Source organism: Cololabis saira, chromosome 15 (genome assembly GCF_033807715.1).
Source record: "Cololabis saira isolate AMF1-May2022 chromosome 15, fColSai1.1, whole genome shotgun sequence".
NCBI classification, from domain to species: Eukaryota; Metazoa; Chordata; class Actinopteri; order Beloniformes; family Belonidae; genus Cololabis; species Cololabis saira.
The window spans coordinates 2,411,177-2,427,500 of NC_084601.1; the positions used below are offsets into that span (position 1 = coordinate 2,411,177).

At 42.4% G+C, this 16,324-nt stretch overlaps 1 protein-coding gene across 1 annotated transcript in view; it reads left to right on the forward strand.

The window, feature by feature from the left end:
- Window positions 1–16,324, forward strand: part of ext1b (exostosin glycosyltransferase 1b) — a 197,799-nt gene that overhangs the window by 115,693 nt on the left and 65,782 nt on the right. The window contains exons 3-4 of the mRNA XM_061742107.1: window positions 7,181–7,288; window positions 10,682–10,801. Of these exons, the coding sequence (XP_061598091.1) occupies window positions 7,181–7,288; window positions 10,682–10,801 (228 nt within the window). The remainder of the gene's footprint in view (window positions 1–7,180; window positions 7,289–10,681; window positions 10,802–16,324) is intronic.

Here is a 16,324-nt window from a genome sequence, read left to right on the forward strand (position 1 = left end):
ACACAGTGAAACTATTGTCTGACTTGGTGGAAATAGTTGATTAAATAATGTGTTTTGGGTTTTTCCGTCAGTGTGTTGTATAGTTGTCATGCATGCAGCAGTTGTGCAAAGTTACAAAACCTGCACAAAATCATTTGTCATCCAAGCTGTGTTTTTATGATTAGACATGACATGAAGATCCCCAAAACAGAGGAAAAAAAAACAAAAAACTATGGTCTCCCTAATAATCAAAAATCACAAAAAAACACAAAAACTGAACTTTTTTCCCCTCTTTGTTAGTACAAACCTCATACACTAGATTCGATTCAATTAAATTTTATTTATATAGCGTCTAATACAACAGATGCCTCTAGACGCTTTCCAGAGATCCAGAACATGAACCTAAACATAAACCCCTGAGTAATTATTACATAAACAATGGCAGGTAAAAACTCCCCTAGTGGGAGAAAAACCTTAAGCCAAACAGTGGCAAGAAAAACTCCCCTTTAGGAGGGAAGAAACCTTGACCGGGCTCATAACGGGGGACCCTCCTGCCGAAGGCCAGACCGGGGGAGTCAGGGACGTCAGCAGCACACAGCAGGCAGGTGGAAGCAGCAGCGGGATGACCGGGGGGGGGGGTTTACCCAACACCAGCTAGAGGTTTACTAAACACTAACTATAGGCTTTACTAAACAGAAAGGTTTTAAGTTTAGTTTTAAAGGTGGAGGTGGTGTCAGCCTCCTTAACCCAGATTGGAAGTTGGTTCCATAGTGATGGTGCCTGATAGCAGAACGCCCGCCCTCCAAATCTACATTTAGATACTCTAGGAACTACGAGTAAACCTGCACTCTGAGAACGGAGAGCTCTGCCAGGAACATAAGGCACTGTCAGGTCTTGCAAATTATACGGAGCTAAGCCGTTTTGGACTTTATACGCAAGTAATACAATTTTAAATTGGATTCTGAATTTTACGGGTAGCCAATGGAGCGACGCTAACACTGGAGGGACGTGGTCTCTCCTGCTGATTCCTGTCAGTACTCGTGCTGCTGCATTCTGGATCAGCTGGAGCCTATTCAGCAAATTACTTGGACATCCTGCTAACAACACATTACAGTAATCCAGTCTAGAAGATACAAACGCATGAACTAGTTTTTCTGCATCACTCTGCGAGAGGATTTTCCTAATTTTTGCAAGATGTACTAGATGTACTCTTTCGTTTTAGTCTCTTAACTGGCAAACCAGTGTGTTTAAAAGATTAAATAAAACTGACACCAGTAACAGTCCAATGGAGGGGAGATCCATGTTTATCATGTTGTTGCATTCTTTTTTTTCAAATGACCCTTTTCTACACATGTGCTTCTTCACATATGTGCTAGTCATCCATGCCATGACGGAGGTCTAGTCAGCTATTTCACCTCTCACTCATCACAACCTGGACCATATTTCTCATCCTTGGCAAATTGCAGCTTTCCAACATTTACGCTTAGGCTGGAACAAAACTTAACCTCACTAACAGCAACGTGGCCTCAATTGTCCTGCAGAAAGTCATTCTTGTTCCTGCGGTCAGGCTGGTAGCCCTGCTGGCCCGTCTTTGGCCCGTCTCTGGCCCGCCCCTAATGGTGCATTACGGTGCGCCGCGGTGCATTGCGCCCCCCATCTCCTCCTCAGGTGGATCTCTGTAGTGTGTGGATCACTAATGAAGAAAAAACCCTCTGGATGACCAAGCTCACCCGGATCACTCACTGAGAGGTCGGTTCTGGTCCGATCTGTGCTGTAACGCAAGGACACGAAGAGTGTCGTCAGTGCTTCATCCTCTGAACGCTGAGACAGCTGGAAGTAGTAAAAGCCAGCGGTGAGCACGAGTTCAAGAGCGATGCCACACTTTAGACCAGTTATTAAAAAGCAGCTCATCTCCCACATCCAGGGAGGAACCTTTCATGTCACCGTTATTAGGAGTAGTACAGTGCGTTTGTTGAAGCTGAGAAAGCTGCAAATAATGAGCTGTAGTGTAACACCGCAGTAATGTTCCTATGCATGCCGAGCCACTACCTCATCGTTCCCCCTGTCGCTTTATATTTCCAGACCTCTCTGTTTTCTCTCTCTCTCTGTTTGTGTGTTTCTGCAGCTGCACCGTAACCGCTGCACTGTCCTTTACCTCTCCTTACCCCACACTACCCTACACAGCATTCCCACCACAGTGCACCGGTCTAACCCTCAGCTACACACACATCACACACAGCTACACACACATCACACACAGCTACACACACATCACAAACAGCTACACACACATCACACACAGCTACACACACATCACACACAGCTACACACACATCACAAACAGCTACACACACATCACACACAGCTACACACACATCACGCAACGCAGACTCCACTGGGGAGTAGAATCTGTCCTCTCCTCCCTCTCCTCTCCTCCGTTTTCACACCATCATTAACTTTGTAGGGTCTGGTTGGAGATGAAGGGAGAGAGTCTTGCATGAGAGAGCCGCTCTGCTCAGAGGTCACGCTCGTCTCCGTGTGTTTTAGTGTTGTTTCTGTGCGTGTGTGTGTGTGTGTGTGTGTGTGTGTGTGTGTGTGTGTGTGCGTGTGTGTGTGCGTGTGCGTGTGCGTGTGCGTGTGCGTGTGCGTGTGCGTGTGCGTGTGCGTGTGCGTGTGCGTGTGCGTGTGCGTGTGCGTGTGCGTGTGTGCGTGTGCGTGTGCGTGTGTGTGTGTGTGTGTGTGTGTGGCCCTTAGGGCCAGTTCTGGTTTAGCTGACACCTTTATGACCTGGGAGTGACAGGGCCGTCATTACATCAGAGACGCAGACACACACGCAGCTGTTCCTCCACCTCTCCTCTCATCCGTCCATCCCTCCGCCACTCATTTACCAAAGGTCACATTCAGCCTCACTACCTCCTCCCTTCTCATCTTCTTTTATATCTGTGTATTTTCGCTGTCTTCTGCCTTTTCATCTTCTCTTTAATGCCTCTTTGTTTATGTTTCCTCCCATTTAGAGAAAGTAACTACATTGCACTTTAGGATGTAAAGTAAATGTGATCACTTTAATATTAGGTGAAAGAGTGTCCGAGCCGCCGGAGCCTGGTCCGTCACACACTCATGAATGTTTAAAACAAGTCTTTGAGAAATCAAATAAACACAAACAGGAAAGCAATTAAGATATTCTTTCTGTCCATGTTTGGACGTTTTACTGGAGTGAGAATAAATGTTTGTTCTGACGTATAGAAGTTCAGGCTGCTGCTTTTTCATCTTTTCTTTCAGCACAGTGTTTCTCTCTCTTTGTTCATCTATCTAAGGGGAAAAATGAACTGTCTTTTAATAACCCTTGTGCTGTCTACGGGGGGGAGGAAGGGAGGGAGGGAGGAAGGAAGAAGGAAGGAAGGAAGGAAGGAAGGAAGGAAGGAAGGAAGGAAGGAAGGAAGGAAGGAAGGAAGGAAGGAAGGAAGGAAGGAAGGAAGGAAGGAAGGAAGGAAGGAAGGAAGGAAGGAAGGAAGGAAGGAAGGAAGGAAGGAAGGAAGGAAGGAAGGGGAGGGAGGAAATAAGCAAGGAAGGGAAGAAGGAAGGAAGGAAGGAAGGAAGGAAGGAAGGAAGGGAGGGAGGGAGGGAGGGAGGAGGGAGGGGAGGAAGGGAAAAAGGAAGGAAGGAAGGAAGGAAGGAAGGAAGGAAGGAAGGAAGGAAGGAAGGAAGGAAAGGAAGGAAGGGAAGGAAGGAAGGAAGGAAGGGAGGAGGGAGGAAATAAGCAAGGAAGGGAAGAAGGAAGGAAGGAAGGAAGGAAGGAAGGAAGGAAGGGAAGGGAGGGAGGGAGGGAGGGAGGGAGGGAGGGAGGGAGGAAGGGAAAAAGGAAGGAAGGAAGGAAGGAAGGAAGGAAGGAAGGAAGGAAGGAAGGAAGGAAGGAAGGAAGGAAGGGAGGGAGGGAGGGAGGGAGGGAGGGAGGGAGGGAGGAAATAAGCAAGGAAGGGAAGAAGGAAGGAAGGAAGGAAGGAAGGAAGGAAGGAAGGAAGGAAGGGAGGGAGGGAGGGAGGGAGGGAGGGAGGGGAGGGAGGAAGGAAGGAAGGAAGGAAGGAAGGAAGGAAGGAAGGAAGGAAGGAAGGAAGGGAAGGGAGGGAGGGAGGGAGGGAGGGAGGGGAGGGAGGAAATAAGCAAGGAAGGGAAGAAGGAAGGAAGGAAGGAAGGAAGGAAGGAAGGAAGGAAGGAAGGAAGGAAGGAAGGAAGGAAGGGAGGGAGGGAGGGAGGGAGGGAGGGAGGGAGGGAGGAAGGGAAAAAGGAAGGAAGGAAGGAAGGAAGGAAGGAAGGAAGGAAGGAAGGAAGGAAGGAAGGAAGGAAGGAAGGAAACAAACTAGGGAATAAGGAAGGGAGAAAAGAGGAAGGAAGGAAGGAAGGAAGGGAGGAAAGGAGGATGGGAGAAAAGGAAGGAAGGAAGGAAGGAAGAATGAAAAGAAGGAAAGAAAGTAATAATGAAGGAAGGAAGGTAGGAAGGAAGGGAGAAAATAAAAAAGGGAGGATGGGAGAAAAGGAAGGGAGAAAAGAAGGAAGGAAGGGAGAAAACAGGGAAAGAAGGAAGGGAGGGAGAAAAGAGGAAGGAAGGAGGGAAGGAAGGAAGGAAGGAAGGAAGGAAGGAAGGAAGGAAGGAAGGAAGGAAGGAAGGAAGGAAGGAAGGAAGGAGAATGAGGTTATTTTGACCCAAAGACAGTACCAGGGTTAACACCGTACCAGTTGGCGTTACATACTGTAGCACGCTCATGTGTTACTGCCCTGTTACACATTACTGCTCCAGCTTATTTCTGTTTATCAGGCTGCTAAGTGGCTTCTTGTGAGGTAAATGTTCCCAACATCATATAACTGACAAACATGCACATTGATTTGATATTCCTCTGTTTTGTAGGCCAGATAACTTCATAAGCTGCATTGCTCCAGAATTAGGGCAATATTTAGTGCAAAGGTTTTTTTTTAATATTTTTATCCTAGTACCCTTCCTCACCCGTAACATATAGACTCATAATAAAGCAGTAATTTCCGCTGCAGACACGCAGCCGTCTGCTGGAAATTAATGTCTAAAGAGGGCAACCTTTTGAGCAGCTTGAGCCGAACATCTTTCTCAAGGATTTACATTTACAAAGAGAGTTTAAAAGGAAGAATTTATCAAGTGCATAGAAATGTAAAAGGAAAAAAAAAATCAAACATGCTTTCTTATTTCCCTCCATCAGTAGAAATGTACTTATGAGTATAATATTGTGTTTTTTTTGCAACTGGGTCTCCAAATTCCTGCCTGCTGAGCCTTTAAAGCCGTAACACGGCAGCTCTGGAGCAGCTGCGTTTGAAGCTCAGGTGTTGTAGTTATGCCCTTTGATGAAACTCACACTCGGGGACAGCAATCTAGTCCTCAGCTAATGAATCTGACAGCTTTTAAAAGATATTAATAACCCCCCTGCAGGAATGCTTAATGGGACATTGTTGTAATGCTTGTTGTTGTTTGATGTTTGGCTGTGTTCCTTCCAAACCACGCCAATAAGGCTGGAACCTTTCCGCCCTGACGGGTAAGAGCGTGTGTTAGCCACGGGGCTTTAACAGTCTGCACTTCAACAAGACGGACCTTTTACTGAATTCTGCAAGTTCTCTCTCCACGTTGCCTCAGTGGTATCAAACATGCACACAAACGATCACTGCGTTTACATGCAGTCAAAATTCAGGTTATTGCTAATATTCCAGTTACTGAAACATTGGGAATATTCCGTTTACATGGTAATTAATCATTTGGGATATCTGGATCAAACCAGCGACGCACGGAGAACATCATGACACAATTCCCGTCATTTCTGCTTCTTCTTCCTGTATCCAAATTCAAAACAAATGCTGCTTCGCACAACTTTTCTCTCACCTTCTTGTAAATCTTCTAATCCCGGTACTTTCTACCGTCTACAAATGCAGAAATGTTCATATCCTTCATTACATTTATGAAGTGATTAGTCTCCTCCTGGTCTTGTGTTTCTCCGTGTTTAGAAGAACTTCCTGGACTCAAAAGACCAGGATTCCTTGTGAACAGAACATGTGCAGAAACACAATTCCTGTTCCGTTTTGATGGGGATATTCTGTTTGGTGTTTACATGACCCAATATTCAGGTTTTAAAAGGAGTAACCCAGGGCTCATATTGGGGTTTTTAAAAACCAGAATATGAGCAAATTCAGGTTATTCAAAGGGGTTATTGGTGTTTACATGGCCGTGCAAATTCGGGTTATTGCCAATATTCAGGTTTTAAAAGGGTTATTGATGCATGGAAACACAGTCTATGACTTGCTTTTCTTCTAAACTGAGCAGTGTTTTTAAAGCAGCACTATGTAACTTTTCCAGCTTTAATCTAATATTTCATCATTATCATTGTGATGGAACATCAACTTCCAACAGTTTAATGAACCTCTGTCATGGTCTGAGGGGTCTGTATCTCCTTCACTGGTACTATGTAACTTTGAGGAGCATGGTAGGAACCCTGCCACACTAAAAAACTACACATTTTTACGGCTTTGACTGCTTTACGGCATACGTCACTTCCTCCTATGTTCAATAAGAATCAAAATTAGAATGTTTTCACATACAGGGGATTCGTCTTGGGTTCTAGTATTTTTCCTGAGAACTGTAAAATTGTGCAGGGCTGATCTGCAAAATATAAGGAATGGGCATTCAGTTATTCACAGGTTATAAAGTATTTTTTTATTTTGTCAGTAAGTTGTTGGACTACTAATTTATGACCAAGTCCCTCTAAAAACGTGACAGGAAAAAGGTGCAGTAGTAATTTGGGGCGCATTACTCGCTGAAACAGTCTCACTAATAAACCAAGTTGAACTTAGTGATTTTCAACATCATATTATATTGTTTATCCAAAAATAGATACATTACCTCTTCACTATCCATCCTGCAAACGACCGCTGAAAACAGAAAAGTAGTTTTGTAAAGTCCCGTCCCGTCTTATTTCATTCACTATCAAAACTAATGCAGCGACGGGGACAGGAGTTTTCCGGCAGTACGCGCTGGTGCTCATGGGAAATGTAGGAGGCACATTTTTTCAGCTTTAACACTCAGGTTTGGTGAGTAGTGAGTCAGCCATGAAACAGCCATGGAACAGCGTGTAGCTGGAGCAGCACTCTGAATAAACCCGTGACCTGCAGACTTCCCCGTGTGTGTTTTTCTCAGGCCGCCTGCGTGCCGGTGATGCTGAGCAACGGCTGGGAGCTGCCGTTCTCCGAGATCATCGACTGGAACAGAGCTGCAGTCATCGGAGACGAGAGGCTCCTGCTCCAGGTACCGACCCAAACACATCTGGATCTGAGCTTCAATCTGAGCTTCAATCTGAGCTGCACCGCGGCGGGAAACCAGAGAACCCTGCCGTCAGTACTCGAGTTGTAAAAAAAAATCAGGGGGGATGGTGGATTTGATCATATGGGGACAGATAATTTGTGCTGATTACAAATAATATAATATATTACAAATAATAGCACTGACCAAAACACCTGCAGAAATACTGCAGGAATGACATAGCAGCAGTTAAATGCAGCCTTCTGTAAGCTTTAAATATCCACTGGGCTTACATCAAATACATCAAAACACAACAATAAAAAACACTTTTCTGAACTTATCAATATGACTCTGTCCTTCACAGGATAAGTAACATGGATCACTGCAAAAAACTCACAATCTTAACAAGAATATTTGTCTTTATTTCTAGTTAAAATGTCTCATTTTAGTAAAAAAAATCTCATTACACTTAAAACAAGACTCATCACTGGAAAAAAACAACAATTTTCAGCTGTTTCAAGTAGATTTTCACTTAAAATAAGTAGACAAAATCTGCCAGTGGAACAAGATTTTTTTTGCTTGTAATGAGAAGATAAATCTTGTCCCACTGGCAGATTTTCCCTATTTATTTCAAGTGAAAATTTACTTGAAACAGGTGAAAATTGTCAAATAAGTTATTTTTCTGGTGTTATTTTTCTGGTGATGACTCTAAATGTTGAAATAGCAGTAAAACCACATTCATTGATGAAATGACATAAGGGGTGGAAAGGAGGGATGGCAGTTTTACAGGGGGGATGATTTGGACCGTTTTTATTTCAGGGGGGGATGCCGTCCCCCCTCATCCCCCCTCATCCCCCCTCATCCCCCTCAACTCCAGTACTGGGTGAGCCCGCTCTTCCCTCATCCATCAACGCTCACACACACCTAGTTCCACAAAGTCTCAAATTGTCGCTCAGATCCTCGAATTGTGTGAAATTAATTAAAAAACAATTAGTTTTATAATGTTGGAGCTCTCTCCGTGCAGCTGTTGATGTGCCACGGCCAAACGTTGGTGTTTTATTGGAACATCAAACAGAAGTGTTCTATGGGAAAGTCCCACCGTGCTTAGTTACGGCTGCTCGGACGTGTTTACAGTCTTTAAAGCAGGGAAACATCTAAAACGTGCATGGCGGTCCTCAAGGACCTGAACTGAGTTACCCTGCGTTTGGTCAACTATCAATTCCCTTTGAGGACGTTATTTGCCAAAGGAATCGGTTATATTGCACGTATTTAATCGTGTCATGTTTTTTTCTAAATAAAGGATAAACACTGTTGTTTTCATGTTACTATTTGATGTCATTGTTTTTTTATTTATATGCGTGACAAAAAGAAGTTGTAACAGCAACTCTTGATCTCTTTCATGATTAATATGTTCGCTACGGCGTTTAAAGCCTTTCTTGTGAAGCTTTTATTTTCATTCCCCTTGAATCCGAGCCAGTTTTCTCTTTCATAAATGCTTCAAAGTGTTATTTATTCTTTCCTCTTTGAGCCAAACGAGAAACTTTCCAGTCTTGAATCTTTTGACCCACATGCTCAGAAAAGTGCTGGAATTCTCCGTCAGGCTGTTGCCGGCGATTTAGACTTCAGACCCGACTGGCTTCACACTTAAGGGAAAAGTTTGACGTTTTTTGGCAAGCGCACTTATTAGGCCTCTTGCTGAGGCTCAGATGAGAAGTTCAATACCACTACGGCTTCAAAGCTGAGCAGATATGAGAGCAGGTTATCCTGTCATTTAACACACGGCCAACAAAAAAAAAAAAGAAGCAACTCGGAGCGTCTCCCAAAATTCCAGAATCCTTTTTTCTGAAGTTCTAGAAATGAGGATTTGACTCTTGACCTGAACTGGATTCTGTCAGACTGGACTTTGCATGATGTCCTACTTAAAGAAGAACATCTCAAATATTTCTCAGAGACGAAACGGTCATCACATCCTGGTTCTTCTGGGTTACAATGTCTTTTTCCAGACAGTCGTTAGTTGTCAGCATGTAATGACAACAGGGAGAAAGTCTGCAAAATGTTCCAACCCGGTCTCTTTTAATTCACCGGTCAAGTGTTTGCATCTAACTGGGAGCTTTTGTCATAAGGGTCAGTGACGTGACGCCTATATTTTCTGAAAAACAGATTTCTTTTCAATTCAAAAAAGGTTTAAATGGATAAAAAAATACCATATATATGACCTACCTGTCCCACATATGGACTCACTTGAATTTTACAAAAAATACTAGTTATCTGGGATTTTGTTGTTGTTTTAAGCGTCAAAATGTCATGTGGTGCGACCGTCCGACCAGGACTGGTTTTGAAATCACTCTAAATGTTTTTAAAACAATCTTCTTCTATCTGGCATGATTTCTGAAGTGTCTTGTAGTGTGTTATTGCATCACATTTGTATTTATATTTCCATCATAATATACAAACAAAGTTTGACTGATGATCCATTTTATGAAATATCATGTGGTGCGACCATTAAAACAAACATTTTTGTATAATACTGAAAACTTGTAAAAAAAAAAAAAGATGTCAAGATGTTAAGTTAATTAATTAATTTTAATATGAATCATGGTTGTACCACATGACCTTTTTTAAGGCTAGTGCCAATTCATCTTGACAAAAACTCTGAAATCACTTAATTTAAAATTTTTACATGAATTTATGTGTACACAACATTCTTAACCCTTGAACTGTCTTCGGGTCAAAATGACCTAATTCTCCTGTTCCTTCTTTCCTCCTGCTCTCTCCTCTCCCTTCTCTTCTCCCTTCCTCTTTTCTCCCTTCCTTCCTTCCTTCCTTCCTTCCTTCCTTCCTTCCTTCCTTCCTTCCTTCCTTCCTTCCTTCCTTCCTTCCTTCCTTCCTTCCTTCCTTCCTTCCTTCCTTCCTTCCTTCCTTCCTTCTTTTCTCCCATCCTTCTCTTCCTTCCTTCCTTCCTTCCTTCCTTCCTTCCTTCCTCCTTCCTTCCTTCCTTCCTTCCTTCCTTCCTTCCTTCCTTCTTTTCTCCCATCCTTCTTCCTTCCTTCCTTCCTTCCTTCCTTCCTTCCTTCCTTCCTTCCTTCCTTCCTTCCTTCCTTCCTTCCTTCCTTCCTTCCTTCCTTCCTTCTTTCCTCCCTTCTTCTCTTCCTCCTTCCTTGACCCGGAGACAGGACAAGGGTTAATGTTTGAACTACTGCAATAGATATTCTTTTTTATTATTTTAAAATTGACCTGTTGAAAATCCTTATTCGTCATTGACCCATAGATAACGTTTTGCTTCACTAGCACTTTTACAGTACATTCTATCTTTTCTATGTTCTATGTTGTTGAGTTTCCTGAGCGTGTCCCTGCCAGGACTGGTCTGCAGCGACTGAGGTTTTGTGTGTTTTCCTGCAGATTCCCACCACGGTGCGCTCCATCCACCAGGACAAGATCCTGTCCCTCCGGCAGCAGACCCAGTTTCTCTGGGAGGCGTACTTCTCCTCGGTGGAGAAGATCGTGCTGACCACGCTGGAGGTGAGCCCTCAGGAAACTGATTTTTAGTTTTTAGTTTTAGTTTATTGTTTTGCACAGTTTTAAAAATATACAGGAAATATCAAATATAAATACTATAGGTGCAGGAAGAGCAAAAAACCCAATGGGCATAACTACAAAAAGTATAACTACACAAAAGTGATGGCAAACTAATAATGCAATATATAAATAATAAAGAATAAAAACAAAAAAATAAGTATGTGTGAGTGTGCATGGGATATTATATAACTTATATTGACTCATGAGAAAATAAGACGGTACATGTCACTGAGGGCCCGATTTACTAAGATCCTAAATAAAGAGTACTAAATTGCGTGTGCACTGAAAAATTTTGCGCGTGCTGTTTGCGTGTGGTTTGCGGGTGATCAACTAAGATTGCGTGCGCAATTGATAACAGGTGCAAACAGCAGTATTTAAATGAGGTGTTGCGTGTCTTAAGGTTTTGCGAGCGCAAACTCTGCACCATGGAGAGTGGATGGAAAGCACAGTCACAAGTCACAAGCGCAAAATGAAATTTGACGAGTTGGAGTTAGCGATATTAGTGGAAGAGCAAATAAACACATTGATTAACTACAGCAAAGAAATTTAAACATTACCAAAAGAAACGCAATATCGGAGAAGACCTGCGATAGAATAAATGCAGTTGGTAACACAAAAAACGGAAAAACGTCTGGTTTTTCATATTTCAATTTTAGGCACAGATCAAAAATACGAAATAGAAAAACGGGCCACAGGACTGAATTTGATTTTAATATTGAATTGGTCGGGTTTACGTGACCCGGCGGTGCTCGGCATGATCTGAGGAGAAAAAGACAATCAGACACAGAGCTGGAGAGCGCTTTGATTCATCTATTTATGAGTTAAGTTTTTATTCAGATGTCCCACAGTATATTGCAAATATTATATATTATATAGCAAACACTGACAGTAAATGTGTGACAGACGGGACCATCATATGGCCGTCGATTTAGCGCAGAAGCATAATTCAGGCGAAGCTGCAGTCTCTGCGCTGATCCTGACACAGCGAGTCGGAGCGGATTTGGTCATGATGTTTAACCTGTGTTTTGTGATTAATAAGCACGGGTTTTAATTAAATGTAATTTACGAAGGATGATTTCACGTTCAATAAGATAAGTAATCAATAAAATACAAAGTTTTGGCACAAAGGCTTGGCCTGCTTGTGGGCGAGTGGAGGGGGGCACAATAAGAGAAGGTGGCAAGATATAAGGCGAAGAACTAAAGAAAAAGTGGCCTTTAATAAAACTTGTGCAACCATTTTTAAAATAGCATGCAGCAGAATAAAGACTCTCTCTCTGCGTATTCTTTGATTTTGGATGTCGCCTCCTTGCCACAATAACGGCAGCAGCAGATTAGCACCTTCCTTTCAAACGTATTAAATACAGACGCAATCACAATACGCGCAACTACTTTCAAGCTTGGTAAATCTCATTGCGCGTGGTAAATGGAGCAATTTGCATCTTCCCCTCCCAGTATTTAGATTTCTGCCGGGTACGCCCCATATTGATTATTCATCAGGGCAAAAGTACTAACTGAATTGCGTGTGCAATTTTGCGCATTTCAGAGACGCAGTCCTCTTTGCACGCTGTTAGTAGATCAGCTGGCACTTTGGTTTGCGGGTGCTGTCAAGTTTGCACAGGTTTTTACGCACGCAAACCTTTAGTAAATCGGGCCCTAAGAGTGAAACACACACACAAAAAAAGAACAAGGATACATGTACAACAATACATTGGGAAAACAGTTACAAAACAGCAGTCAAGATCCTTCAAACGCCTTTTGTAACATTTCAAAGAGGAATGAATAGAATACTTTCTAAGAGCTCTTTGCCAGGTGGAAAAATCATTCCACAGTTTAGTCCCTAAATCTCACCGAAAATGTGAGATTCTCACAACGCTGCAGTGATCTCACGGCTTTCTCAAGTTTCTTTGCTACAGAGCAAAACAGTAGAAGTGAAGGCTGCTCTGTGACATTTATAGAGACATAAAAAGTCTCTATACTGAGCATGGTTATTTCATATTTCTTACAAGTTTCATTTAAAGCAGAGGAAGCTGCATTCAAGTGCATGAATTTTAAGCAGCGTTTTAGCCGGTAGCAGCGGTTCTTACGCTAGTGACATCGATACGGTTTTGCCACTTGTTAACTTTGGAGATCTAAACCAGTGACCTTTTAAAGTCTCACTGGGCTCAAGTTCAGCTTTTATGAGTATCAGTCAACTGAGAAGGCTTGAAGGATGGCTGTGAAAAGCGATTTGTAGTTTCACCCTTCAAAAGCGTTGAACGCCGGACTGTTTTTGAGTGGATCCTAATACTGATGTATGGGCTTGAGAGAGCTCTCCGTAAAACGCTCCTAAAGTTGTTTTTCTTTTCTTTTAAATGTCTCTAAGGTCAACAGAGACTTCTCAAACAGCATTCTGTTGTCCATCTCTAAGCTTTATCTCCAGGATATAACTGTTACAGGAACAAAAGTGTCGTATGTGCAGTTTATCCACCATGCGTTTCCGTTTTTTATACGTCTTCCGAGCGGCTTTACTGGAAGACGAGGGCTGAGATTTAGAGAGAAGTGTGTGGAGGAAGTCTTGCATTCATCATCACCTCCCGCACACCGAGCCAGTCACGCCGTCAAGACGTTATTGTTCAGTGTAAAAGATAAAAACAGGCTGCCACCCCCTCCCCTCCCCAATCCCCAACTTTCATGTGGGAAATTTGTGAGGCGTGAAGAATTTGCTTGAAACTATAGCTGATCATGATATATCCCAATATTTGCTATGGCTGAGACGTGATTTAGAGCTCCCCCTGGAAAATGGTTCACACAGTGAGAAACGTAGACTCTTGATGCTTCCGTCTCAGAGTCCAGTGTAGATGTGTGCAGTCTTTGGGCCAATCCAATACACCCCCCACTTTCTACCACTAGCCCTCAAAATGAAGCCACAGGCGTAGGGTCCTTGTAATGTTCCCTAGGGATTGGGACACCACTTGCTACGTCACTGCGTGGTTTATGTTCGGGTACGTAAGTGACTGCGTAGTTACGTTTGCACAAACGTCACACCATATCAGGAATCCCAGAGCTAAAAGCTGTTTTAATTTCCGCTGTAGCATTGTTAATATGCCACTTTATTAAGTTTTAATATTTTTTCAGGCGTAAAAGTAACCGTTAAGATCCCCAACCTGGGCTCAGTTTATCCAAATAACGCCTGTTAAGAAATTTGATCCGAAGTTTTTGGGATGAGAAGAGCTGCGGCTCGGGAGCTGATTTATGGTTCTGCGTTAAATCGACGCAGAGCCTACGGCGTAGGTTACACGGCGACGTAACCTACGCCGTAGGCTCTGCGTTGGTGTAACGCGGAACCATAAATCAGCCTTTATTCTGGCGTGATCTTCGCAACAACGGGAAAGTGAGTGATTATGTACATCCACTGAGTGAATATTATGAAAGTAAAATATATATTTCTCGCTAGAAATGTAATCAAAATGCATTTTTATGCAAAAAATAACTCAAAATATTGATTTTATTCACTAAAAAATAAGAAATGTCCGCCATGTTTTTTTTGTTTGATTCAGTCTGGAAATTATGACGTAAAGGATTCTGGGAAATGTATTTAGCCCTCGATCGGCGAGTCAGTATCTGAAATCCCTCGCTGTGAAGGGCTAGATTGATACACACTAGCCCTCGTTATGTCCACTAGCCCTACATGCAAAGAGGAATTGGGACACCACTACCCTCACGGGAACGTGCAAAATTTAGGGTTAGTGCTGAAAAGTAGGACTAGGGGGGGATTAGGACTGGGCCTTTGAGATTTCCTCATTAGGACTAGAGGGATTGTGACCGGAGGAAAGGAGGAGGACGACGTGGGACAGACTAAATTGGACGTGGGTCATGCATGACTGAGATGGGAGCAGAATAGTCCACCATGTTGGGGTGAGAGGATTAGGTTGCATCGCTCTGCACGGACCGGCCGCTCCTTTTACTCACGTTGGTTCCAGCAGCTTCATCATGAAACGTTAGCTTGGATGTCTTGTGTCACACGCCTCACGTTGCACACGTAGCAATTTTAGAAACTACCCCCACAGACCGGACACATGTCTGCAACATTTAGATTTTACTTATTATAACCTTGATTATTTTGAAAAGGGACTTTAAGAGATAACATATGTCCCGGTTCGGATCAGATCGCAGTTTTTTAGCGACGGATCAGGTCATGTTTCGAATCTATAGGCTATAAAAAAAGAAAAGAAAAAGGGACACAATTATTGGATTTTTTTTTGCAACTGTAAGTAAAAAACATTTACACTAAGGAACAGTGTCATTTTGAAAGCACTAAGATTCAGGGATCAGGCCACGGAAATAATTTATTTTTTATTTTTTGAACATTAATTTTAGAAAAATCAGCAATAAGTTGCACAACGTAGCGCAATAAAATGGCATGATACCAATCTGCTAAAGTATGCTTTATCATAAAAAACCTTTATAAAACGTACCTTTTTTTTCCTATATTCAATTTATTGAAGCAAATGTGTCAGGGTTTTCCTGCCTTTGGTGACACAATGAGATTCTACTCCACATGTTCACATGTATCTTGTGTTGGTGCAGGCTGTCGTTCACATGGAGACCACAGTGCTCCCGTACCGCTGCTGCTTCCTGCTCAGCATGTTTGCTGCTCATCTTCTAATACCACAATACTGCACTAAAATACATTTAGTTAGTAAAACTGTATCTGTGCAGACTCAACTTGGAACCCCTAGAGTGGTACTAGGAACTTTTCGCGGTGGAATGTGCGAGATGAGCCCGGTTAAGTTGCACCACACCGTTAAAAAGTTTTGTTTTTCTTTTTTTTTTTTATATATGTTTTTATTGGCAGACTGTTTCCACAATACAGAGCAAAACAGATGAACATACCTTTTTTTTTTTTTTTTCCCTCTCCCCATCCCTCCCCCCAAAGTTATCGTCATTAATTTTCCCCTGGGAATAGCAAAAATAAATAGATAAAATAAAAATAAATAATATTAATAATAAAAATTTAAAAAATAAGTAGTAGTAGTTGTAGTGCAATAAATAAGAAAATAAAATGAAAATTAAATGGGTTATCTAGAGATTAATAATTAGTTCTTAGATCAATGATAAGCAATTCAGTAATAGTCACAAGTTATAACTAGTAAACCCTTGAGTGGGAATGTTGTCATATATCACCCCCAGAGTTATATACCGATGTATTAGTAATTAGGCTGTTACTATTCTTAGGACGAAAAACAAAGACATCAGCTCAGTCCTTTGGAAGTACTCTCACATTTTCAAAATAAGTAATAAATGGTTGCCAGCTCATTTTAAGAAATCCATAATATCCTTGAGCCATAAGGCAATAGAAGGAGGCTTTGGGGATTTCCACCCCAACAATATTCTACGTCTTGCTATCAGTGTGGTAAATGCTACCATTCTAGACTGTTTCGCGGTCAAAAAGTCCAAAATCCGATGGAATTCCAAAAATGTCTATCT